Source organism: Planococcus citri, chromosome 2, assembly GCF_950023065.1.
Source record: "Planococcus citri chromosome 2, ihPlaCitr1.1, whole genome shotgun sequence".
In the NCBI taxonomy this organism is placed as follows: Eukaryota; Metazoa; Arthropoda; class Insecta; order Hemiptera; family Pseudococcidae; genus Planococcus; species Planococcus citri.
In genome coordinates this window covers 79319351-79344675 of record NC_088678.1, presented here as the reverse complement: position 1 = coordinate 79344675, position 25325 = coordinate 79319351, and the positions used below count along the sequence as shown (strand labels likewise).

Below are 25325 nucleotides of genomic sequence, written 5' to 3'. Positions count from 1 at the left end.
TTGAACATATCTTGAATTTGAACAATAGTTTCTCAAGGGGAAAAAGAGTAAACAGCCCGAGCGAAGCGAGGGCAAAAGCTCTCAAAAATGTGTAATTCGAGCTCCAAAAAAGTCGACAAATGAGCTCTTTTCTACGGAATAAAGATCAAAAAAAGGAACGAATTTGAATTTTTTCATTTTTTCACTACCTTTTTAACAAAATTCACTACTTTTTCACTACTTTCACTACTTGCACTACCTGTTAGATACCCTGTTAAAGTTGAAATCTGTCCGACTTCATCCTGAAGTTGGGGTGAAGTTGGCCAACCATTTATTCAACTATTTTGATCAACTTTAACTGCATCTGAGGTGAATCGGGACAACATTATGTTTTTGAGAAGTTTTCGGAGTCAAAATTTTTGGTGAATTAAAAAAATCAAATTCAAGCAAAAAGTGAGAAAAAATTGAAAAAAATCAGAATTTTACCGAATTTACCTAGAAAGCTGAAATTTTATATATAGCCTATTCTGGACCTGTCAAATCGATTGGAAATGGTTTCAAACCGTTTTGAGCAGTTCTAGAGTCTCCAGCAGACTTTTTAAAATTTAAAATTTCCGCAAAATTTTGTTTTTTGGCCGCAATTTTTTAAAATGAACCAGTACAAAATTTGAATTCTACGTGAAATTTGCTATAAAAAAAAACATTGCTTGTGGGTAAAATCTTCACTAAAATTTTTCTTCTGTACAAAATTTTGCATAAATTTGAATTTTTACAAAATTACCACTCATTTTCAAAAAATCGTAGTGAAATCACATTTTATCAGAAGTGGCAGATAAAAAGTGTCAGATACTCGAAAAACGCCGTTCTACACGATGGACCAAACGGGGTTCGTCTATGAGTAGGCCTATACTGAGTGACACTACGTTTGTCAGAAGCCCGAAAAATTAGATTTGTCCGACTTCACCCCATTTGCCAGAACTCATTTTTTTGTAATTAATAATTTTTTCCGGTCAAACTGATTAAATTAAAGCTTTTGCAAATGCTGAATCGTGTTAAGGAATGTACGCTGATTTCAATAAGCTTTTTAGTTTTTCTATAGCTTCGTTAGGTCAAAAGAAATTTCAAGATACCTATAGCCCCCTGAAATGAAACATCATGAGCTTGAAATATATAAAACTATGGATTATTTCGCGAATAAGGATTCAGTTTGAAAATCACCTTCCTTTCCGAAATAAACACAACCTCGTGGCAATTTATATCCTTATTTTGACGTAAAACCTCACACCATTCACCTCAAAACCTGCATATTCTACATCAGGTCTACACCTGCAATTACACCTTCTTCCCAGCTCGCAAAACCATCTCATTCAAAAAACCTCATCTCAAACACACTCTCACCACAAAAAAAAAAGATTCCAAATCGAAAGAAAAAGAATTGCAAAAAAAGCAAAGACCTCGAAAACGAGTATCCTATACCGTGGTACTGGTACACAGAAGGAGGAAGCAAAAAGATTTAAAAAGTCGTGTTTATTATGCCATCAAATTAGAGAAGGGATCAGGAGACGCGACGGAAATGATTTGACACGAAAATAATGACAAGTTAAATAACATTAAAGTGTCTAAACAATGAGTACATAGACGCGGTGTTAATTTGCGCGAAATTGAAGGGGGATGGTGGCGCGGCGGCCGCCGAGTGGCAACGAAACACGCCGAATGAGCGAGAGTGCGAGATGCGAGTGGCTGGCGATCGAGCATCCAAAGGACCTTTTCTGCTGTACACACAGCACAGCACAGTAAATAGAGATGACAGCGTTAAGTGTTTAACAAAGGGGATGAAAACATGCGATTTCACAGGCTGCTGAATGGGGCGCATTGAAACGCCCATTTAAACAACGCCGAGGGATGAGAAATTGATATGGGTGGTTCGATGCACGACCGAGGGTTGGAGTTTTCGCGTTAACCAATAATAATCCGGCGTCCGTTAGAAAACGTCTTCTTCGTAGAATTTTCACATTTTTCGTTTCCCAAATATTATACGATCGTAAGTATCAGCATATTTCACCTTATCAATTCGTCAACGACAACCAGTTACACACGTTGGTATTCTTTTTTCCCAAATACCTGTCCTCGTTCCCAATCTCTACCCCTTTTTATTTCTTACACCGATTTTTTTTTCATCACGTTACAAGTTCGAGGACGTTCGCGAGTGTACGAATTTTCTTCGCGATTTTTTTTTTGTTTTGTTTTAAATTTCCTATCACGTGGTCTTCTATAGGTAACTATAACGTTTCGTTATCGCAAAAACCCTCATAACGGATCCGATAAAAAAATACTACCTGGGAACTTTCCCATCGACGAGTAAAAGTCCGAAACGCGAGCTACTCGATGAGTCCGAAGAAGACGAGATTAAAGCCATCAATTATTCCATAAGCAACGAGATCTTCCTGCAGAATTACGCCTGGCAGCAAGAGAAACAGTTGCGCAAAAACGACAATACCTCATTTATGAAAAAAACCCAGCAGTGCGAAGATAAGAAGAAGAAATTCGAAGATCCGGCCGAATTCATGGGTATACCGAAATCAACCTCGTCGCCGACCGCTTCCATGTTCACAATCGAGAATATCTTGTCGTCTAAGCCGAAATTACTGAACGCCGGAGGCGCGAATTTGCCTAATAGTTTTACGCCCTTTTACCCCGAAAGAAGCGCCACTTTTTCGCCAGTCACCGCGTCCATATCTTCTAGTCCGTTCCAATTTCGACACCATTCGACGCCGACGGTCAACCTGAATCAGTTGGCGACCGTGGCCGCAGCTACCTTCAATCCTTCTACCACTGATTTTTTGAGTGAGTACTTAAAACTTATCACATATACTTAGGTACATAATTACTAATCAACTAGGTACGCCTACGAGGCTGAAATACTCGAAATTTCCTCAAGATGATAAGAAAGGAAGACTTTGGTTCTATCTACCTAATGATGAAGTTTTCTGAACATACTATTTGATGCCACATGAGAGGGAAGGGGAGCAAAAGCTGCCAAAGTTTAAATCCGAATAAGCATGAATATACAAATACATACAGGAGGAGAGTCTTGAAAAGACGAACGACAGAGACCTTCATTTTGAGTTGAAAGTCGCTGGTAAAAAAGTCTAGCTCCAGAGGTGCCCCTGAAGGGGAGTATGGTTTCTCGAAGGGGGAGTCTTTTTGAAAAAATCGTGTTTTTTGGCCCCACCCCCACCCAGCCTGTTCTTTGAAAAATTGTCCATTTCCTGAACATAGTATTTGAATTACATAAGTCGATCTAGGCCATTGCCATCAAAATCCAACACCATGTTTAGGGTTCTATACTGAGCTGTTAAAAATTTGCAAATCGCTTATTTTTCGAGTAAATTCGTGCAAATTTTACGAAATCGAGAAAAATAGCTGAAAATTTGTCAAATGACCGAAAAATTGGGATCACCTTAATCCAAAATATTTCCTCACTTTCAAAAATGATACCTTTTGACGTCTTGGTATAATTGATTCGAAATATTCACGAAGAAAATGTTTTCAAACCACGAATTTACACGAAAATAAAGGATTTGCAAATTTTCAACCGCTCAGTAGAACCTCAAAAGTCGTCTTGGATTTTTATGGCATCCTCTGGAACTGGGACATTTCCCCCCAAAACAGGTTGCGCAGGGGCTAGAGCGAAAAAAAACACGATTTTTTTGATAATGCCCTTTTTTGAGGACCCATATCTCCGATCCAAAGACACCTCCAGAGCTGAAATTTATTCTGAGTGACTTTGGACTCAAAATTAAAGTTTTAAATTTTATTAAAATCCTTCAAGTTATAATTCTTTCTCGCAATCCACCCAAGATCAAAATCTATTGCTTTTATTGAGCTTCTTTCATCGTAGTTCTGAAAATTCTCGATCAATCAAACTATAGTTTTTCTTACCTACATTCAATATACAAATAGAAGTACTTCTCTTCACATGAAAATAGTGCAACTGTGCAAAATTTTGACAAAATGAGATTTTGAATGATGAAAAAAAAATTTCTCAACATTTCAATTGTTGAATTCTCGCTTTTTCAAAACTTACGGAATAAAAACTCGCCACATTTTCGCTACTTTTAACCTTTTAACTCCTCATTCTAGCACGAGCTGCAAGATTCGTTAGAGTTGCACAACTCACTCGAATAATTTTTATTTAAATGTGGATGAAACTTTTTCAGCCCCCCCCCCTCCCTCCTCTAAATAAAAAAACCATCTACTGGCCAAAAATTTCGCTCGTAATATTCCAATCTTTAATATCAGTGAAATAAATAAGAATAAGACTAAGAGTTGTCTTAAAATACATTTTGCTAACATTCAATTTAAAATTCTATTTCGCAATTTTTCAATTTTTTTTTTGATTATGTATAGATTTTTTATAAAAAATTACGAATTTTAGCATAGAAAAGTAGGTAATTCTAAAAATTTTACTAAATCATCGCCAATATACTTACAAGGTGTTTCGAGAATCGTCTGCCGAAATTGAACTGTAGATAGTCCTCGAGGAGACGAACAAAAAACGTTATTATGACTGGTTGCCTATCTTGTGAATTGAAGGAGCCACGTGCTTCGCAAAAATCGAAATTTACTAATTTTTGAAAAAATCGTGAAAAATAAGGAAACTGAATCATTCAAATGATGCCCATAACCCATAGTACTTGAGTAGACCTATAAAAAATATTATTATGACAATTATGACAGATTGCTCATCTTCAAAATTGAAGGGTCAACCTTGATTCAAAATTTCTAAATTTGAGATGCATTCAAATTCAAATTTTCAAATTGTGTTGGTGCCTTCAATTTTGAAGATAGGCAATTTGTTATAATAACATTTTTTGTTCGTCCATTGGAGCACTATAGATTACTGGAGTCATTTCAATGAAGCAGACATTTTCTTACTATCTGTAAATTGAAGAAGTTGCACAATTTTTGGCCAAAAATGTGCCAAAAATGAGAAAATGTTTGGATTATTTCAGTGACTCCACTAACTCATTGTATTTGAGTGGGCAAACAAAAAAACTCATTATGAGAAATTGCCTATCTTCAAAATCGAAGGGGCCAACACAATTTGAAAATTTGAAATTTTCAAAATCTAGAACACTACAAATTTGGAAATTTTGAATCAAGTTTTCCCCTTCAATTTTGAAGATATGGCAATCAGTCATAATAATATTTTTTGTTCGTCTACTCGAGTACTATGGGTTATGGGCATCATTTGAATGATTCAAACATTTCCTTATTTTTCATGATTTTTTCAAAAAACAGTAAATTTTGATTTTTGCGAAGCACGTTGCTCCAGCCTTCAATTTCACAAGATAGGCAACCAGTCATAATAACGTTTTTTGTTCGTCTCCTCGAGGATGATCTACAGTTGAATTTTGGCAGACGATTCTCGGAACACCCTGTATAGAAAATTTGTGGTAATTTGACTCGTAAAATCCAAATATGGCGACCAAAAAAAAAAAAATGACCGCGAAGGAGGCTGCAAAAATGATATCAAAACAATAATAGGTACTTTTTTGATCCTTCAGATAGGTTTTACGACTTGAAAATTTCTGAAATTGGTCGTGGTAATTTCAACTTCAAGCCTTTACAGATGTATGGATACGAGTTTCAATACTTACTTTGAACGAGAAAATTTAATTTTTGCCCATTTTTAAGAACAGGTAGGTATTGAGGGGCTTTCTCCTAATTTTTGTAAGATTGTTGTTCAAAAAAAAAGTTCATTGCTCGGCAAAATTTTTTTAAATTTCAAAAATGTTGACACAAAACTCACAACTCATCACTTTTTTATTTATTTTTTTTATTAAAAAAAAAAAATCATGTAACAAAAAATTGGAGGAAAATTCATTATTCATCAAAGGTTCTTCCTTTTGTATAAATTGGGGGTAAACTGCCTCTCCTCGCCATCTAACGCCGGAAAGTGGAAAAAAATCATGCCAAACTAATTTTCCAAATTTTCCAAAGTCATTGCTTACGCTTACTCAATCAATAATTTCAAACGTCAAGATAATAACTATAAGAATCTTTTTGAGAAAAGTTGTCTGTTTTTTTAGCCTAAAATTTTACGTTTTCTGTAACCCGAGAAGAAAAATTCAAACTTGATGCATCATATCGCATGTTGGGGGGGGGGGCTTTTTACTCTCCATCACTCGATTTTATGGGAATTTGCAATAATACATTGATTCAGAACAAATGATTAAACACAGTTTTCTTCACTTTATAACAATTTTACGGAGCTGTTTTTTTTTTTGCCTAAAATTAATTTCTGTCGCAAAATTCCGAGTCTTTGAAAATTTTAAACTTTCAAAAGTAGAAAACTGTGAAGACGACTTCAGGTGGGTTCAAGTCATTTTAGAGCCTCCAGCGACTTTTTTGAAAATTGCTGGAGCCTCCAGTAGATTTTTGATACTTGAAATTCCCGCAACATTAATTTATTAAATGGAATTTGGCAAGCTGAAATTTACTTCGCAGACTACACGGTGATTTCAAATGGTTTTGAAGCTTTCAGCTACTTTTAGGAAATTTCAATTTTCCAAAAAAACGCCATACAACCTTTCAAAAAGTCGCTGGAGGCTCCAAAACTACTTGAAATTCACCAGCAGTCAACTTCGTAGCGTATTGAAATTAGTTTGCAAAATGAATTTCGACTCTCCATCTCGGTTTGATGAAATTTTGGGGAAATTTCAAGTTTCAAAAATCTACTGGAGGTTCCAGTAATTTTCGAAAAAGTCGCTGGAGGCTCTAAAATGACTTGAATCCACCTGAAGTTGTCTTCACAGGGTGTTAAAATTGGAGTGTAGAGTAAATTTCAGCTTTCCATCTTCATTTGATGAAATTTTCTGAAAATTCCAAGTTTCAAAAACCTGCTGGAGGCTTTAGGAATTTTCAAAAAGTCGCCGGAGGCTCCAAAACGACTTGAAATTTTCCTACAGTACTTCGTAGCGTATTGAAATTAGTTTTTAGAATAAATTTCAGCTTTACAACTCCCATTTGATGGAATTTTGTGGGAATTTCGAGTTTCAAAAATCTGCTGGAGGCTCCAGAACTGTTCAAAACGAGTTGAAACCGTTTCCAATCGATTTGGCATGTCGAAAATAGAGTATATCCCAAATTTCAGCTTTCTTGGTCAATTTGGTAAAATTTTGATTTTTTCCCTCATTTTTGGCCTAAATTCGATTTTCAAAAATTCACCAAAAATTGAAAAACGCACTTTAGCACTTGAAATTTTGACAGGTGATGAATTTTTGCATGATCTTTCGATCTACCTTTGTAAAATTTGAAAAACTTTGTGCAAGTCCTATGTTGAAACGCAAAATTTGCGATTTCGGCTGACCTGTCTATCAAAATGGCCGCCATTTTGTAAGTAAGGCAAACTTTTTTTTGGACAAGTTTGCTTTTAAATGTTCCTTAGGATGTCCCCTTTAAGAAAAAAGTCGTCCCGGTGGATCGGCGGGGGAAGGGGGGGTGCAATTACTCCTGTTGTCATATGCCAGACTAGAAAGTAGGTTTTGATACTATAAATTGAGAACTGAAATACATATCTTGGAAAGGATTCGGAAATTATTGCCCGATCAATTTTTCGCAATTTTGACCCCCTGCACCCCCCCCAACCAATTAATAAACAAACCATAAGTTGAATGGTTGCTTGTGTTCAAAATGGCCACCGGATTTAAAAAAGCTACACCGAATTGAATTTCACTTCGCTTTCAGAATTAGGGAAATCTGAAAAATATTCCCATATTTTAAGAGTAAATTCGTTTTCGAGATGAGGAAGCGGGTTAGCTGAAGCTACATCCAATCAATTTTTTGATTTACACACTTTTTAAAATCACGTACCTATAATATGAAAAATTCACAAAATTCCCAGGTCATTCAACTTTACGTTTCAGCAACCGAGATATTCATCACGAACTCTACCGAGCCCTACCTACTTCAATTTTTTTTTTAATTAAACGTCTCGTATCAACAACTAAAAAAGTAATTAGCGCATTTAAATTTTAATTTTGACGAAAATATTTCGATAAAAAAATGTGTAAGTACTCAACATCCAACTTGAATAACATCTTCCTTTACAGCGGTAGCAGGATACCCTGGATTTTATCCAGGAAACTACCTTAGCCCAGCAGCTGCCGTAGCCGCAATGGCAGCCATGGGAGTCTCCCATCCAGGAATACCACCACCGAAACGAAAACGAAGACATCGGACCATTTTCACCGAAGAACAATTGGAGCAATTGGAGGCTACATTTGAAAAGACTCATTATCCAGATGTCGTCTTGAGGGAACAGCTCGCTCTGAAAGTTGATCTCAAAGAGGAACGAGTCGAGGTAAGAAACTAATTCAAGTATATTTATTACCTACCTATAGTCTTTAAAAATTTAGGAATAAGAAACATTATAAGACATAAGAAGAACTCATCTATCCATTCTCGAGCATTTAAACAATTATGTCGCCAATTTTGAGGAATGTTTGCATAGACAGCTACCTAACCGAAGTGTATACAAATACTCGAGATCGTTTGTGTATTTAATTTAGTAAACACAAATAGGCTACTGTTTTCAAGTCGAGCGTTTAATAATCGAACACAACCTTTTTTCATCCTCAATTCCTCATCGTAGTGCGAAGATGACACGGCGTAAAACCAAGATCTCAGGGGATGATTTAGAGGGGTAGGGGGAAAGTTGTCGATTCTTTCTTTCAAGGGAAGTACATCAAATAAAATTGGCGAAGAGTAAGTCCTCAGGTATTTTGAGAAAATCAAAAGATCTAAGTTAAGCTTATATGTAAATGAACATGGACTTGAATTAGGTATACCTATTCGATTTTTTTTTCGAAAAAAACTAACAGAATTAAATTTGAACGCTACTTCAAATTTCAGTTTTTGATCCAGCACCATTCAAATTTTCTTTCCTACTCCTAACATCGAACGACCAATTTTTCATTTCTCTTCTTCAACAACATCACTCAAAAAGAAATCCAACCCACTTTCTTCCCTTTTTATTAATTTTTTTTATTTGAAAAGCATCTTAACGAACACCTCGGAGTGATTAACCCGCGGATTTAAAACGCGAACGAATAATTTTCATAAAACGTTCCTCTAATTAAAAAATACACTCTTCCGCGCTAACTCGACTTCAACGCGACAAAAAAAATTAGGTACAAAAATCTCTTCGCAGTATTCTCGACTTCTTCTTCGAGATAGGAGAAAAAAACACCTACCTATAAAATATGAAACGAGCTTTTGAGATAAAGTTGCGAAAATAAATTAATTTTAATGAACTGCTCTTTGTCTTACTCGAAAGTTATTATATTTTAAAATATAAAAGTAATAACGTACCGGGGGGCTTTTTTACGCCTATAACGAGAAAATAACAAGAAGATTTTTTTAAATAGGTCGAAAAGACGTATCAAAAAAAAAAAAGAAACGAAAAAAATAAGGGTGGCGCGGAGTCGTCGTCGTCGAAGTTAAGAGTCGCACAGTCATTCATTGTAAACAACATCGTGTTCCTTTTTCCTGCCGGTAATCAGGTAGTCTTTCTCCTTACCTGTGCACGACTCCGACTCCGACTCGTACTTCTTCCTATTTGGTTTAAGCGAGATAAAACGAACTGAAACCTTTGATGTTATGTTCTGTAACACTGTAAAGTAATTGGTTTCTATAACGACACAGCTTTTCAGGTAAGGGGTTCGAAAAATAGCTGCTGCCGTGTCCTCGAGTTGTATTTTACCTATATTATACCTACCTTACTCGCTACATCTCTGTATATTCTTTTTAAATCCTGCTTACGTTAATATTATACTCGAATTTCGCAAATGCAGCTTCAGCTCGGAGTTTAGCATAATCCATCGTAAAATAAAATGAAATTCGGGGCTAATTTTAGCGTAAAGAATACTACAGGTTATACAGGTAGGTAGTTTCCCAAAAGAAAAAAATATTTTTGAGGGTATAATCTTAGAAGATCGTCTAGGCACAATATTTTTTGAATTTTTCAAAAATAATCTCTTCCTCACCTTTAATCAATCTCTCTAAACTAATCAAAAACAAACAACTCACACAATTGCAACTTCGAATTCCTCGATACCTATGATTTCTTTCCAGCAATTTAAATCGAATTTCGAACTCGTATACCTACTTGACCGCACGTTTACAACAAAACTATACACACGCATTCAACTTACGTTAGACCAAAAAATTTATCCCGGTAAATAGGTAAATACGAGACACGTGTTTTATTGATCCTCAAAAACCGCAACCTTTTTTCGCAAAAATCTGACTAGAAGAAAAAAGCTACCGCCGGAGGCTTGCGTGACGCTATTCATACATCGCCTTGTACGTACGTACGCGCAGTGTAAATAAAACAAATTCTTTTTATAGGTTAATTTCGCTCAAATAACATGGAAATATTAGAGGGACGTCGCCATACAATGGATAATTTGTCAAAGTACGACTTTACCAATATCCCGGGGCGAACACGTTCATTAATCCATTACTCGGATGATCTTTTATAGTGCAGGCTATACGTGGCGTGGGTAGAGATGAAGGGATGAGATTCATATTGCATGCGTATACCATACAGAGAGAGAAAAAAAGACCTCGACGAGTATATACCAGAGTCCTGCACGGTATAGTTAAAAGTTATCTGCGTTAGTTGCGTGTCCAGGGCGGATAGCTATAGTTAGTAGTCATCCTAACGGCAGGTTATAACCGCACCGGCCGGTGCGATTAATATTTGTAACTCAGATAACGTAACCATTGACTAACTTGTAGTTAAAATAACTACACTACCTGCGATTATACCGCGTTCTTATCGGAAAAATAACGTTTGCTTCTTTCTTATCTGTTTGATGAGTCACCAAAATGTATTGATGAGACATCAACAGAACCGAAGCTAACTTACCGCTGCCTCGGCAGGTAGTTATAGTTAGTTATTTGTCGGTTGCGCGCGCCGACAAAACTAACTACAGTTCGTAACGTGTAGTTGAATTAGCCGATAGCTCCGGCGGTTATTCGGCTATTTTAACTATACCGTGCAGGACTCTGGTATATACCTATGAGATTTTCAAAGGGAAAAGTTGCGTAACGCTTATGAAAATTTTTACATCTTGGTAATTTCCACTTTTGATAATCAGTCACATATCACATCGCCGTGATTCGGTGCAGATTAGGATGTACTTCATTTTGCAAAGTTGGGATTTTCCACCTTTCACCCCTCCCTCCCCTCAAAAAATATAATTGCATATTTAATTTTTTCCTATCTGCAAAAAAAAGTGGTGCCAATGGCCCACCCAATGTCAAAAAAATCAAAAAAATTTTAAAAATCAATTTATAAAAATTTTTTGTTTTTATGTCAGAATTTTTCTAAATAATCCCCTTTTCAAGAAAAAAGTTTTCCAACTCCTTCAAACCATATTGGTTCCTTAGTAAGAAGCCCCTCAAAGTTTGAAAAATCGAAAAAAAAAATAAGAATAAGTACATAGATCAAAATCAGGGAAAATTTTTTGAAAAAATCTTATTTCCACATTAAAATCGTTCTACATAACCCCCCTTTTCAAAAAAAAACTTTGTTGAACCCTCAAATGATATTGGCTCTGTTGTATGGAGCCCCCAAAATTTGGAAAAAATAAAAAAATATGAAAAACTGCTGTCCATAGAAATTTTTTGAAATTTATCCTTTATTGGCAGAGGCAGAATCTTTCTAAACAATATGCACGTTCCCAAGAAAAACCTTCCCCCAGTCTCTCAAATGACGTTGGTTCTCTATAAAGCCCACTGAAGTCCAAGAAATCGCCAAAAAAAAAAAAAAAAAGGGAAATTGATATCTATCTGTACAAATTTGTGCGCCATTGCTCCCTGTCCTGTGTGTTCCTCGCACATTTGGCAAAACTGCAGCCTGTTGCTTTACAAATCGTTAGGTACCTTAAAGCTGAAACCCAGTAGGTATGTCCATTAAAAAAAGTACGATTTTACACATCACTGATACGGTTTGGATTTGCTCAAAAGTGTTCGTTGAGTCCTGATTGAACATCGGTTAGTTCTCCGCATCTTCCATGGTGCACTTTTACTGCACCCAGATGCAAATTTTCCAATTCAGGACATCCCAGAGTCTTATCAGCGACACTCAAAGACAACTTTATTTTTTATGGACATACTCAGTTTCGGCTTTAAGGTAACAAAATGGAGTTAGTCCACCGAGTTGATGATCATCCTGTTGCTCTAGCTCCTTCTACTCTGCCTTGCACAAATGTCTGAGGTACTTGAGTATCTGGCCAAGAATCACCACAGATAGTCCTTTGACCATACCAATGTCTACCAGTGTGGAGGCGTTAGTTCTTTTTTCTGTCCAAGGGACTCTCAGCAGCCACCTCTAGCACCACATTTCCATCATGATGATCAGAGTGATTCCCTTTACCAAAGGTCCAAGTCTCTGATGTGTACAGCAGCACTGAGCAGACCAGTGCATTCACCAGTTGAATTCTACGGGTCCTGCTTATTCCTGAATACTTGATCCATATTCGTTTCAAACGAGTTATCACAGTTCTGGTAAACTGGCAACAATGACATAAGGTGCACCGGGGCAAGTCAGAATGATTTTTCGCAATTTCAACTTTGACCAGCTGTTACTCCCCTTCTAATGAACCAATATGGATCAAATTTATTATGTAGGTTCCCATAAGGGTTCTTAACCTATGGTAAAAATTTGAGCGCGATTGACACAGTAGCTTTCGCTCAGTGGAATAAAATATAAACTGTCCTGACTTACCCCAATTGGGGGAAGTCAGAACAGGCAAAATTTTGCAGAGGCGTAGATCACAAACCGAGCGTCCTAGAAAAATTGCACAAATACAAAATTGTAGAAAATTTAATTCTCTTTGAGATTACTCTCATCAGATTTTCACTAGGACGCACGGTTTGTCCGCTATATGCGAAAAACTAAGAAATAGAAAGTCTGTATTTTAGACCAAATTTAAAATAAGTTCAAAACAACAACAAAATACAATTGAACCAAAGACATCTAAAATGAAACTGAATCGCGAAAATTTTTATGCCGTGATGAAGTAGGGGTAGTACCCTCAAGTCACCTTTAGTGGCACTTCGCCAGATATAAACCTGTAGGCGCTAGAGCAAGTTTTCTAACTTACCCCGAATTCCAACTTCCCCCGGTGCACCTTATCTCAGCTTCACACCCACTGGTGTTCGCAATAATGATGCAAGGTAGAAGAATTGCTTTATATAACTTTGATTCCATTGACTTCCTGGATTTTTGGCGAGTTGTTAGTTAGCCTGTCAACTAGGGTAAGGTTGTCCAAATAGTACCACTTTATAGTTTTTTCAACCTGGACCGCGCTCTAATTATTTTTTTGAAACCATTCATGCACCAAATTGTACCTTGGTATTTTGCCTACCCTACCTTTGAGCACAAAAACGAAAATTGCATCCGCGCAAAGGTCTCAAAAAGGTATGATTTAGAGACCTAGTTGCTCAAATCATACCACCAGTTTCTCAAATTGCACCCATGAAAGAAATTGATAGAAATAAAGCTCTGTGACCTCCCACCACCTCAAAATCAAATTTTAATTTTTCCTATGTAGCCATATAATTTTTCCCCCGCCCTTTGATCTTCATTCCTTCATCTGATCCACTTTTTACAATGCCTCTAAAATGTCAAAGAACGGTGGGGTTGTGTAACACATATTGACAGCAGCACTTGTTCAACACCAATTTTATTTTCACTTTATTCCTCCAAAGAACCCTCCATATCATCCGCAGACCATATTCCATATTTTTTCTTCTCAATGTTTGATGACATTATACATATCTGTATTGAAATCATGGTACAATTTGAGCAACCATCAACAAGTACAATTTGAGCAACTCACATTTTTCAACATCAATCTTCTCTCACTCAGGTTGATGTTGATGAAATTTTTTCATAAATATCTCTAAATGTAGGTAATATTAAATACTTTTGTGAGGATTAAAATAATGTAATTTAGCTTTTCAAAATTGTTTTGTCGCAAATACCTTACATGACAGGTCAGTTTTTTAAACAGAAGATGCAATTTTTCTAAACAAAAACGTGATAAAAAAACATCAATGATTCAATGTGCCCAATATTGGTATCAGGGACCTTGAAATTTAAGCTAGTAACTTATTTTATCGGTAGAAAGTGCTATTTGCGGATAGTTCCTGCAATAGAGGGGGTGGTACAATTTGGGCGCTGGTACAATTTCGGCAACCTTACCCTATCATCTTTGTTTTTGACCTGTTGATCAGTAGGCTGTATCTTGTACTGACTTCCTCCAAGTTAAAATGTCAGAAATTGGTCATTTCGACCAGAATTGGGGCAATTCCTCAGTTTTTCAGAATCTGATTCATGAATTATGGTTCTTGCTCTTGGGAGCAGCACATTCACAATTCTCCTGTCACAATTCCTTTGCAAAGCAAATCCTGCTCTGAATCTGATTCTTTTGCAGTTCTCAATTTCCTGTGAATCCCAAATACCAATTTTTTTCAACTTTAGGATTCAACAAATAAATTTGAAATGAAATGAGTACCTAGGCAATTGCCTCAACTACAAGATCATTTTGCATGTTATCGGCAACTGTCACCTCCAGTAGAGTGTGCTAATTTCGTCCCCTTTTTGTTAGCTTGAACAATCAACACTAGAGTTATCAACAATCTAACTCATGCAAAATGTGTATGGCAAGAGAATGATTTCCTTTTTTTGTTAGTTAAGACCCATGACATCAGATGGTGACTACTGTGATGCCAGTTGCCAATCAGATTCTTACATAGTACTATTCTTTCACTTTATGGAACCAACCTAGAAATCGTCACCTTAAAGGCAATGGTATGTATGTCCAATTGTCCATTTTAAAAAATTGTCTTTGTGCGTTACTGATAAGACTCTAGGATGCCTTGAAATGGAAAATTTGCATCTGTGTGCAGTAAAAGTGAACCACAGAAGATCCGCAAAGCTAATCGGTGTTCAATCAGGGCTCAAGAAACGCTTTTGAGCATATCCAAACCTTATCAGTGATGCGTAAAATCTTATGTTTTTACGAGTAAATGGACATACACGTCGTTGCCTTTAAGGTGACGAAATGTCTTTCTTCTTTTCAGCCTTTTTTCTTAATCCACTGCTGGATGAAGGCCTCCCCAACTTCCTTCCACAAGTTCCAGTCCTAGGCTGTATTCCAGCATTCTCCATCACATGTCCATATGTCATCTTCCCATCTCTGTTTTGGTCTCCCCATTGCCGGTTTTCTATCTGGTCTCCACTGAGTAGTCTTTACCACCCATCGCTGATCCCCCACTTCTGGCAACATGGCCAATCCAGTGCCACTTGCTCTGCCTGGCAGTCTCCATAATGTCTGTCATCCCCGTGGTCTCACAATTTTTCTCCACTGTCCACTTGTCTCGCAGCATTATCCCCACCATTGACCACTCCATTTGCCTCTGCATCTTAATAATTATTCTGTCTTCCAGCTTCTTCACCAGTGCCCATGTCTTGCTAGCATATGAGGCCACAGAGATAATGCATTGATTGGCTCCTTCCTTCTCGGACACATTGGTATTGACTCATCTCTGATTATTCTTCATAGCCTCGGGATGCGGCCCATGATGCCTTTACTCTCCTGGATATTTCTCTGTTGAAATCGTTATTTATTGTCATGTCTTGGCCCAAGTAAACAAATCTGTCAACCAATTCAACCATCTCAATCATCACCCTCCATCTGGGTGAATTTTTTGTCAGCTACAAATCCATTGCACATAGTTTTGGTCTTCCCTTTATTAATTTTCACTCCCACTTCTAGACATACATCCCACACCTTGTCCAGCATCATCAGTCCCAAACTACAAAATGCTTAAACGTGTTGCTAAAAACCATTAAAAACATTGCATTTGACTATTTTAACATGTGTTAATTAGTGAATAACACGTGCAAGGAGTTACAGGGAATCAAGAAAGTGTGATTCTCCATTATAAAAAGCATCTGATTCCTGCATTTCACAATTCTTTTGTCTTACACTTAGGAAATTGTGATTCAAATCTGATTCAAATTGCAGAATCAGATTCTTTCTCAATTCTTTTAAACGATTCAAATCACTCCAACTCTGAATTTGACAAGTTTTCAAAGGCCTAGCCTAATGTTGTGGATTCATCAAAAAGTTCTTGAAACTCAGACAGGATATTGTAAAATTACTCGTATAAAAAAAACTTTGTTATTAGGTATGATGAATTTTTTCCAAGCTTCCAAACTCCTGACATGATCATTCTGTTCCCAAATCAATTTTTTTCTAGGAACTTATGGAGAAACTGAGTTACAACAGTATTTTTCATGAAAATGGACTAAGTTTAAGGATTAAAAGCCAGAAGGTAAAAAAAATAAAAAATTTCAATTTTTTGGATAGGTATCTTGAAATATATCAAGAATCCGGGGGGGGGAGGCTTCTTGCCACGACTCTTTTTCACTAACATGGTTAGAAAAAATTTTCTCATGAAACCCGACAAATTTAGGGTGTCAACAGATGTTTCTTCACAAGTAGGTATAAATAAAAGCTGTCCCCTGTGTAATCCACTGGTTAGTCATGAGTAGAGATAGGGGATATGGCTCTAAAATTGGTATAATAAGTTGATTTTACCTAATTAGAGACTTGACTGAGGTATTGGAACTAGAAAATTTACAATTTTATAGATTCTATCTGATAGGTAGGTATAGGTACTTTGATTTTTTTATACTTTGTAAAGTTGGGAAACTCACTAGCACATCACTCATTTTTCACTGAGAGAGGCTGAAAATTTTATGGAGTGATTTTCTCACTCGAGGTAACAACTTTAGGAGGATGGGAGCGGGAAAAAAAGAAAAAAATTTCCACTGTAATATTATACTTACATAAGGCAGCCTACACCCTACTGCAGATATTTTCTTTAATCGGACCACAACATAGATATTAAGGCGAGGAAGAGAGATACTGTCAAAATATGTCTTCACTCATGTACTCATTCATTCGATACACACTCGCTCAGTGCACTTATACGTATCATTTCTCAGAGGGTTCGCTTCGAAAAACATTTCTTATGTACAATATCGACACTATTCGAGTCATAATATCAACATCTGTTTCAATGGGTGTAATTTCTGCGAGTTACCCTTCTTTCATATCACTGTTTCTATCTTTCACGCAATTTGAAACACTTGACAATCACGATATACTCCAACACCTAATAAGTAGGTATTGTAATACACGTTGAAAAAATTTGTCATCGATTTCAATTTGCGTCACATATCCATCCAATGCACCCTCATCATCATCATCGGCAGCGTCGCATAAAAAGCAATAAAATTTTGCACACCACTTGGTGAACTTTTACCTATAGATAGCTTTTATCAGTGAAAACTCCAGCTTTTGAGCATCACCTTTTTCCCTCCTCTTCTCCAGTCCAGAAGTATAAGGTATCTTCACGCAGCTGTGTTATCTTTGTATAGTATACAGTGCTATTTTTTTTTATAGCATATCTTTCGCAGCAGTAAGATTTTGACGATGATATTGTAATAAAGATATTTAGATTCCCGCTTTTTCGCCATTCTTATTCCGTCCCCGTTTTGCATTCACTCTCTCTGTGTTTCTCTTTTACTCTTATTTTCCCCTGATATCGTTTCTTCTCTCTTACTTCACGCCCTGTATATTTCGCGTACCTTCCTACGTTTTAGATATAATATATTTTACAAGCTAACTGTCGCTTCAAATTTAGACGTACGAGTTCTCTTGCGTCGTTTGCTCTTTTTATTATTTGATGCTGATTTGTGTTTCGAAATGAAATCCGACCCTTATATCTGCTCGTCGTCATATTAAATGCGGAGCTGGAGGTAGAGTAGAGGTGCAGTACGAGTATTCCTATGCTTTTTATGTACCTATAGCTAAGGTACTATGAGAAAAGCCAGGTTAATACTAAAATACGAATACGATTACCAAGTTGTTCGTTTCTTTCTCCCTGTATCTCTGTCTCTCTCTATACGTACTTATTGGCTCTCGTAAATAAAATGGCGGATTGCGAATTTCTTCTCGTAGTTCGAAGCAGGTCGACGAAAAAGAGTTGAACTTTTGAAATGTACCTCTTCCTTTTCTATGATTCACCTTAGGTAGTCGAGTTTATATGGAAATGCAGAAGTGCTTGAGACGACGCTAGGATTTTATAAGGGTTCGTTTTTAATATTCTTTGATAATTAGGGAACCTATTAGCCAAATCATGAAATTCAAAATATGGAATCTTTCCATCAATTTTATAAAATAAAAAACAAAAAATTGAAAAATGCCACAGGGCAGCAAAAATTTAATAAATTATATAATTTTGGACTTTTTTTAAAAAAATTGGAAATCTGATAAGTTGAGTACACCTACCCAACCAGCTAAAGGCTCCTACTCATTTTTTTTTCAAAAAAATGGTGATTTTAGCAACCAAAAAAGCTAGAAAATGGAAAAAGCAAACAAAAAAGTTACGAAACGTGAGCAAAACATTTTTTAATGTAGAAAAAATAACATAATTTTTGCAAAAAGCAAAAATTATTAATTTCCAAAAAAAATGGTACTTTAATTGTTGCCAAAAAATGGATTATCTACAATATATTATTAAGGAAATTGTTGATGAAAAAGTGAGACTTTAAAACTATTGTTGACAAAAAAACGGTTTTTTTTTGCAATTTCAGCAAAAAAAAAGGACTTTTTTCCAATTTCTGGCAAAATGGAGAGATTTGGGCAACTTTTGGAAAAAAAGGATATTTATTTTGCAGTTTTTAAATGAAAGATTTGAGAAGGCAATTTTTGAAAAAATTCAAGATTTTGAAAATTTTACAGCAAAAGGCAGGGCTTTTTGGCAACGTTTGGCAAAAAACCACACTGTCTTCTGGCTCATTTTTGAGAAAAGGTGAGAACTTTCGACCAATTACCTACATACATGTTAATAAGCAAAAAGCAAGACTTTAAAAATTTTAGCAAATAAAAGTAGATGTTTCATGCAAAAAGTGAAACTTTTTCAAAATTTTCGTTTGATAACCACTCTTTTTTGAAATTTGAAATTTTGTCAATTTTTGTCAAAAAGTTAAACTTTGATAGTTTCAGAAAAAATGAGTTTTTTTTTTAGCGATTTCTGAAAAAAATTAATAGCTTTGAGAAATTTATGAAAAAATGCAAGATTTTGACAATTTTACAGTAAAAGGCAAAGGTTTTTGGCAACTTCTGGCAAAAAAAAAACGACACTTCGGGCTCATTTTTGACAAAAAGTGAGGAATTTCGACAAATTTTAGCAACAAATGGAGCAATTATTGGAAATTCTTGGCGAAAAATAGACTTTTCGGCAATTTCAAGCAAAAGGCAAGTCTTCAAAAATTTAAAAAAATGGGTGTAAAGTCTCCTCTCCAGAAAAATCTATTCGAGTATCAGAATGCTATTTTTAAGATTTTGAGATAATTTCAGCAACTTCATTAATTTTTTTCACAGTTCTTATTAACGAGACTTATTAAGTATCTAAAAATCTACTTCAATTTTCAAGCAGAAATTTCATAAAATTGCCATTTTTTCAAAGTTTTCAATTATCTGACATAATATCAAAAATTCATCAAATTTTTTTCCAAGTTTTTCAAGGTCAGAAAAAATATTGTGAAATCTGATTGAAACTAACCAACTTTTCCCTCAAATTTTCAAGAATGTGATGGCATAGGCATAGCAATTTCTGAAAAAAAGGTGAAAGCTTTGAGAAATTATTGAAAAAAATGCAAGATTTTTACAATTCTACAGCAAAAGGCATGACTTTTTGGCAGCTTCTGGCAAAAAAAGACATTGAACAATTTCAAAAGAAAAGAGATTTTTTTAGCAATAATTTCTGGGAAAAAACAAAAAGCGAGACTTTTGAGCAATTTTGTAAAAAAAAATAACTTTTCGGAATTTTTTGCAAAAAAGCGAAAATTTTAAGAAGTTTTTGGCAAAAATGAGACTTTCTATTTTTTTAGCAATTTGGACCAAAGGCGAGAGTTTCCACTATTTGTAGCCGAAAGCAACATTTTCTTCAATTTTAGCGGAAGGCAGGGCTTTTGAGAATTTTTCAGCAAAAAAGTGAGGCTATTGCAATTTTTCTGCAGAAAGTGAAAATTATTGGCAATTTTTGATTAAAAAAAACCTGTCTTTCGACAATATTATTTGCGAAAAAGTGACACATTTTCGCAATTTTAGACAAAAACTAAGGCAGGAAATTTTATGAAATTGTACTTTTGGCAACTTCAGGCAAAAAAACGAAACTTTGGGAAAATTTTTACAAAAAAGTAAGATAATTTTCAACAATTTTTGAAATATTATCAACATTTTTTCCTTTTTTTCTCTCAAAAAATTATGCCATTAAGTATTATTGGAAAAAATCGACGTTTTAAAAAAAAATTTCAAAAAAGTAATTTTGGCTACTGAAATTTTGAAAACAATAGTTCTTTTTCCGATACACTTCTGCAAAAATGAGAAAACCGATCATGAATTCTATTTTAAAATGATCACTATAAACCTGAGAATATACAAGGAAATTGATCAGCACGTAGGTACTCGTATATTGAAATAAATAGGTAGATACCAGCTAGATTTTATCACGTCTTCAATGGTCAATTTTCTGACCTTATCAGCTCCAATTTTTCCTCTCCAAGTTAGTAGATTGTATATTTTCCAAAAAAACATTGATTAAACATTCTACAAGCATCGTTTTAATACATCTATTTGATCCAAACACGCCTATAATTCGGTCCGGGGCTTATTTTAATTACATAATATAGTCGAATATTTTCCTTTTTTCTCCTCCTTCACCAGTATGGAGATCGACACTGGAAACCCTTTTTTTCTTGTAAAAATATACTTTCATTTCTACGAAAACATAAAATTCTCGACGTGATCGTCTGTCTAAAAAACATCGGACATATCATATCGCGATGAGTATAACTATATAAAACAGCAAACGGTCGAGTGGTAGGATTTCGTTATCCCAAAATAACATCGCTCTCGCCACACAGCCGAGTAAAGGATAGAAGGAAAAAAAAACCAACGATGAACGAACCTCTTCTCGGATGCCTGAGAGAAGCATCGAGCCCACGAAAGGATCGGATCGGCGGGGGGGGGATGAAGAAAGCGCGAAATTGAAATATACTAAAACAGTCTCGAGGCCAATGTAAACAAACGGTTAGGCCGAGCGTCTAAATGATCATAATATGATTTCAAGCAAAGAAACCCGAACAAGGCGAGCGTGGTTAATTAAAGTAAACCTATTCAGATATTTTGATTATGGTTTTAGAGACGTCGAGTCGAGGGTTTTGCTGCGGCTGCTGTATGTACTATAGGATAACGCAATGGCAATAGAGAGATGGTTGCCGCAGCGAGTGTATATAAGACGCGAAAGGCGCACTGAGCGGAGAGTGCGGTGAGGGCGAGGGGGCGTTAAGCAGCGTAGAAAAACCCCTCTTTGCTTTGGCAGTTGTTACACACGAATAATATTCGCTCTCTCTCTTTCTATTTTATGGGGTTTCCGCAATCAAAACACTTTACAAAACGGTTACATTACACTCTTAACTTGCGCTGCTCTGTGTGATGTTGGCTGTTAACATTCCCAGCAACGTTAATCAAATCAAACACAACGCTTCTTTTCTCTAACCACTTTTCAAAGGTTTCTCGTATACTTATTATTATTACTTAGTACGCGTATCGTACATTTATCAATCTAAAAAATTCTTTTAAGCGGGAATTCGTAAAAATGTACGAGCAATTAGTACGAGAATGATACTGTACGTATTGTATACGCGTCAATGGAGATTGGAGATAGAAATGAATGAGCGAGTTAAGTTAACTCGCCTCCTCCTTCCCCCCGCATCCGAGTCTGGTAAATTAATCGAATATTATACGCTGCACTGTACGAATAGACGCGGTTTCTCGCTGGCTCTTTTTAATCAAAGCTTTTAAACGGACTTTGTAGTGATGTTTGGTCAGAGCTTCTTATGTTAGGGATACGAAACGGATTTTAATTTTGTCTTCTCGTCGAATCAAATGGTATAAGTTTTTACATCGACAATCTGGCGCCTTTATTCGCTGCGTAAAACGTGCCTTCGATTTTGGCCAAATTTACAGAGAGAGGTGGTTCATCGTCTTGAGTTGATGAAAGTGTTCCATAAAAAAATTTTGAGACATGCAGTTGGGGATTTTCAAAAAAGGGTAATTTTTTTAACGCGGTTTTTTGCAAGATCGCCCCACCCAAGTTCATGTAAAAAATTGCACAAGAATCATCTTGAGTTTTCGCACTTCATGATGCCAAGAGATAAAAATTTGACAGTTGAGACCACTTTCAGGAAAAGAAATGAGAATTGAAAATTTGCACATTGAAAAAATCAAAGTTTTTCCGGTTTAAAAAAAAATAAAAATATGAGAAACCTTGTTTCCAAACCCAAAAATTTGATATGCTTATCATTGGCAGATTCTTCTTAAAAGATTCAAATTTAACCTCGATCTAGACTCATTAAAAAATTATTTCGCTTGATTTGGAAAATTCGAGTTTTTTTCTCGATTTTTCCTTTTTGATTTTCAATAGAAAATTGAACAGATTTTCAATTAAAAAAACTAGAAGTTGTACACCCCTCTTGAATTTTCTGAATAGATAATAGATCCGTCTTTCTTGAAACCCAAAGGCCCTCTTGTGTGATGCTTTCACTTTTCTAATAAAAATTTGAGGTGTCACTCTCGCTCCAAAACGGCTGGAAATTGTAGAATTTGCGCTCCGGGGATTAGTTCTTGAAGAAATACAGCGATTCACACAAATTTCAACAATTTCCTCACAAACGGTTATCTTTTGATTTTTTGGATTTTTTAATTTTGAAAAAAACTGGTCAAAAAACCACTTTTGAAGTGTCACTCTTGAAATCGGCTCAAATGTACACGGAAAAAAATTTTAACATAAATTACCCGTTAAAAAATAATAAATGTCCGCCAAAAAATATATTTTACCCAAAATTAGGTAGAATTTACAAACCTCATAGTAAAAATCACTCAACGTGTGGTTCAATTCGTGATGAAAGTAAAAATTACTTTTCTGTATAGTATTTTTTTCACAAAATTCAATGTAATTTTTACTATTTACGGATGGTAAATTTTTACTATTCTGTTCTAGTAAAAAATAAAATTGTATGATTGAATAAAAAGTACTGCACCAGGTGGTATTATCTGTTGGGATTGTAACAGTAATTTTTACTATTCACGGATAGTAAAGTTTCACTATTCTGCCCAAGTAAAAATTACTCAGTTATAAAAGTAATTTTTACTATTATTTCTAAGTAAATATTACGCATTGTGAGAGTAATTCTTACTACATGGAAAACACGAAGTACTGTGTCAATATTAATAGGCCTACATGTCGGCCAAAAAATACGTTTTACCTAACATCATGTAAAATTTACCGTTCTCATAGTAAAAATCATTCAAGTTCACTTTAATTTGCGCTAAAAGTAAAAATTACCACCTATTCTAAATAGTATTTTTTTTTACAAAATTCAAAGTAGGTAATTTTTACTGATATCAATTCGCGTTTTTTTTTACTGGAAAAATAATTTGTAAAACGATGTACACAATTGCAAGGGTATTTTTACAAATTATGTCCAAGTAAAAATTACGCAATTGTGACTGTAAATTTTCTCTTAGGTACCTGTCGGGGGGCCCGCATAAGGATCACATGCACCCTCCTGCCGATTCTTCGGGACAACTTTTTTCTTAAAGGGGAAGTCCTAAGGAACATTTCTAGCCCTTGTCCTCAAAACAAAAGTGGCCCTACTTACAAAATGGCGGCCATTTTGATTGACAGGTCAGCCGAAATCGCAGGTTTTGCGTTCCAACATAGTACTTTCACGGAATTTTTTAAACCGTACAAAGGTAGATCGAAAGAGCAGGCAAAAATTCATCACCTGTCAAAATTTCAAGTGTTAAAGTGCCTTTTTCGATTTTTGGTGAATTTTCAAAAATCAAATTTTGGCCAAAACGTGAGAAAAAAATCAAAATTTTACCAAATTGACCTAGAAATCTGAAATTTGAGATATGTCCTATTTTCGACCTGCCAAATCGATTGGAAACTGTTTCAAACCGTTTTGAGCAGTTCTGGAGCCTCCAGCAGATTTTTGAAACTCGAAATTCTCTCAAAATTTCATCAAATGGAGTTGGAAAGCCGAAATTTACTCTGCAAACTAATTTCAATACAATATGAAGTGGACTGCAGGTGATTTTCAAGTCGTTTTGGAGCCTCCAGCGATTTTTTGAAAATTACTGGAGGGTCCAGAAATTTCTCCAAAATTTCATCAAAATAAGGTTAGCAAGCTGAAATTAACTCTGCACTTCAATTTTAACACCTTCTGAAGACGACTTCAGGCAAGTTGAAGTAATTTTGGAGCCACCAGTGACTTTTTGAAAAGTTTCATCGCGTTTTTAGGAGAATTGAAATTTCGAAAAAGTAGCTGGAAGTTTCAAAACCACTTGAAACCACCATGCAGTCGACTTCATATTGTATTGAAATTAGTTTGCAGAGTAAATTTCGACTTGCTAACCCTATTAGTTTGTAAAATGAATTTCGGCATTCCAACTCCATGTGATGAAATTTTGTGAGAATTTCGAGTTTCAAAAATCTGCTGGAGTCTCCAGTAATTTTCAAAAAATCGCTGGTGGCTCCAAAACGACTTGAAAATCACCTGCAGTCGACTTCATAGCGTATTGAAATTAGTTTGCAGAATGAATTTCGGCTTTCCAACTCCATTTGATGAAATTTTGAGAGAATTTTGAGTTTCAAAAATCTGCTGGAGGCTCCAGAACTGCTCAAAACGGTTTGAAACAGTTTCCAATCGATTTGGCAGGTCGAAAATAGGACATATCTCAAATTTCAGATTTCTAGGTCAATTTGGTAAAATTTTGATTTTTTTCTCACGTTTTGGCCAAAATTTGATTTTTGAAAATTCACCAAAAATCGAAAAAGGCACTTTAACACTTGAAATTTTGACAGGTGATGAATTTTTGCCTGCTCTTTCGATCTACCTTTGTACGGTTTAAAAAATTCCGTGAAAGTCCTATGTTGGAACGCAAAACCTGCGATTTCGGCTGACCTGTCAATCAAAATGGCCGCCATTTTGTAAGTAGGGCCACTTTTTTTTTGAGGACAAGGGCTAGAAATGTTCCTTAGGACTTCCCCTTTAAGAAAAAAGTTGTCCCGAAGAATCGGCAGGGGGGTGCATGTGATCCTTATGCGGGCCCCCTGAC

At 35.7% G+C, this 25325-nt stretch overlaps 1 protein-coding gene across 1 annotated transcript in view; it reads left to right on the top strand.

The window, feature by feature from the left end:
* Positions 1-1907: 1907 nt before the first annotated feature.
* LOC135837896 (homeobox protein goosecoid-like) overlaps positions 1908-25325 on the top strand; it is a 33360-nt gene continuing 9942 nt past the window's right edge. The window contains exons 1-2 of the mRNA XM_065353329.1: positions 1908-2823; positions 8097-8347. Of these exons, the coding sequence (XP_065209401.1) occupies positions 2484-2823; positions 8097-8347 (591 nt within the window). The 5' untranslated portion in view covers positions 1908-2483. The remainder of the gene's footprint in view (positions 2824-8096; positions 8348-25325) is intronic.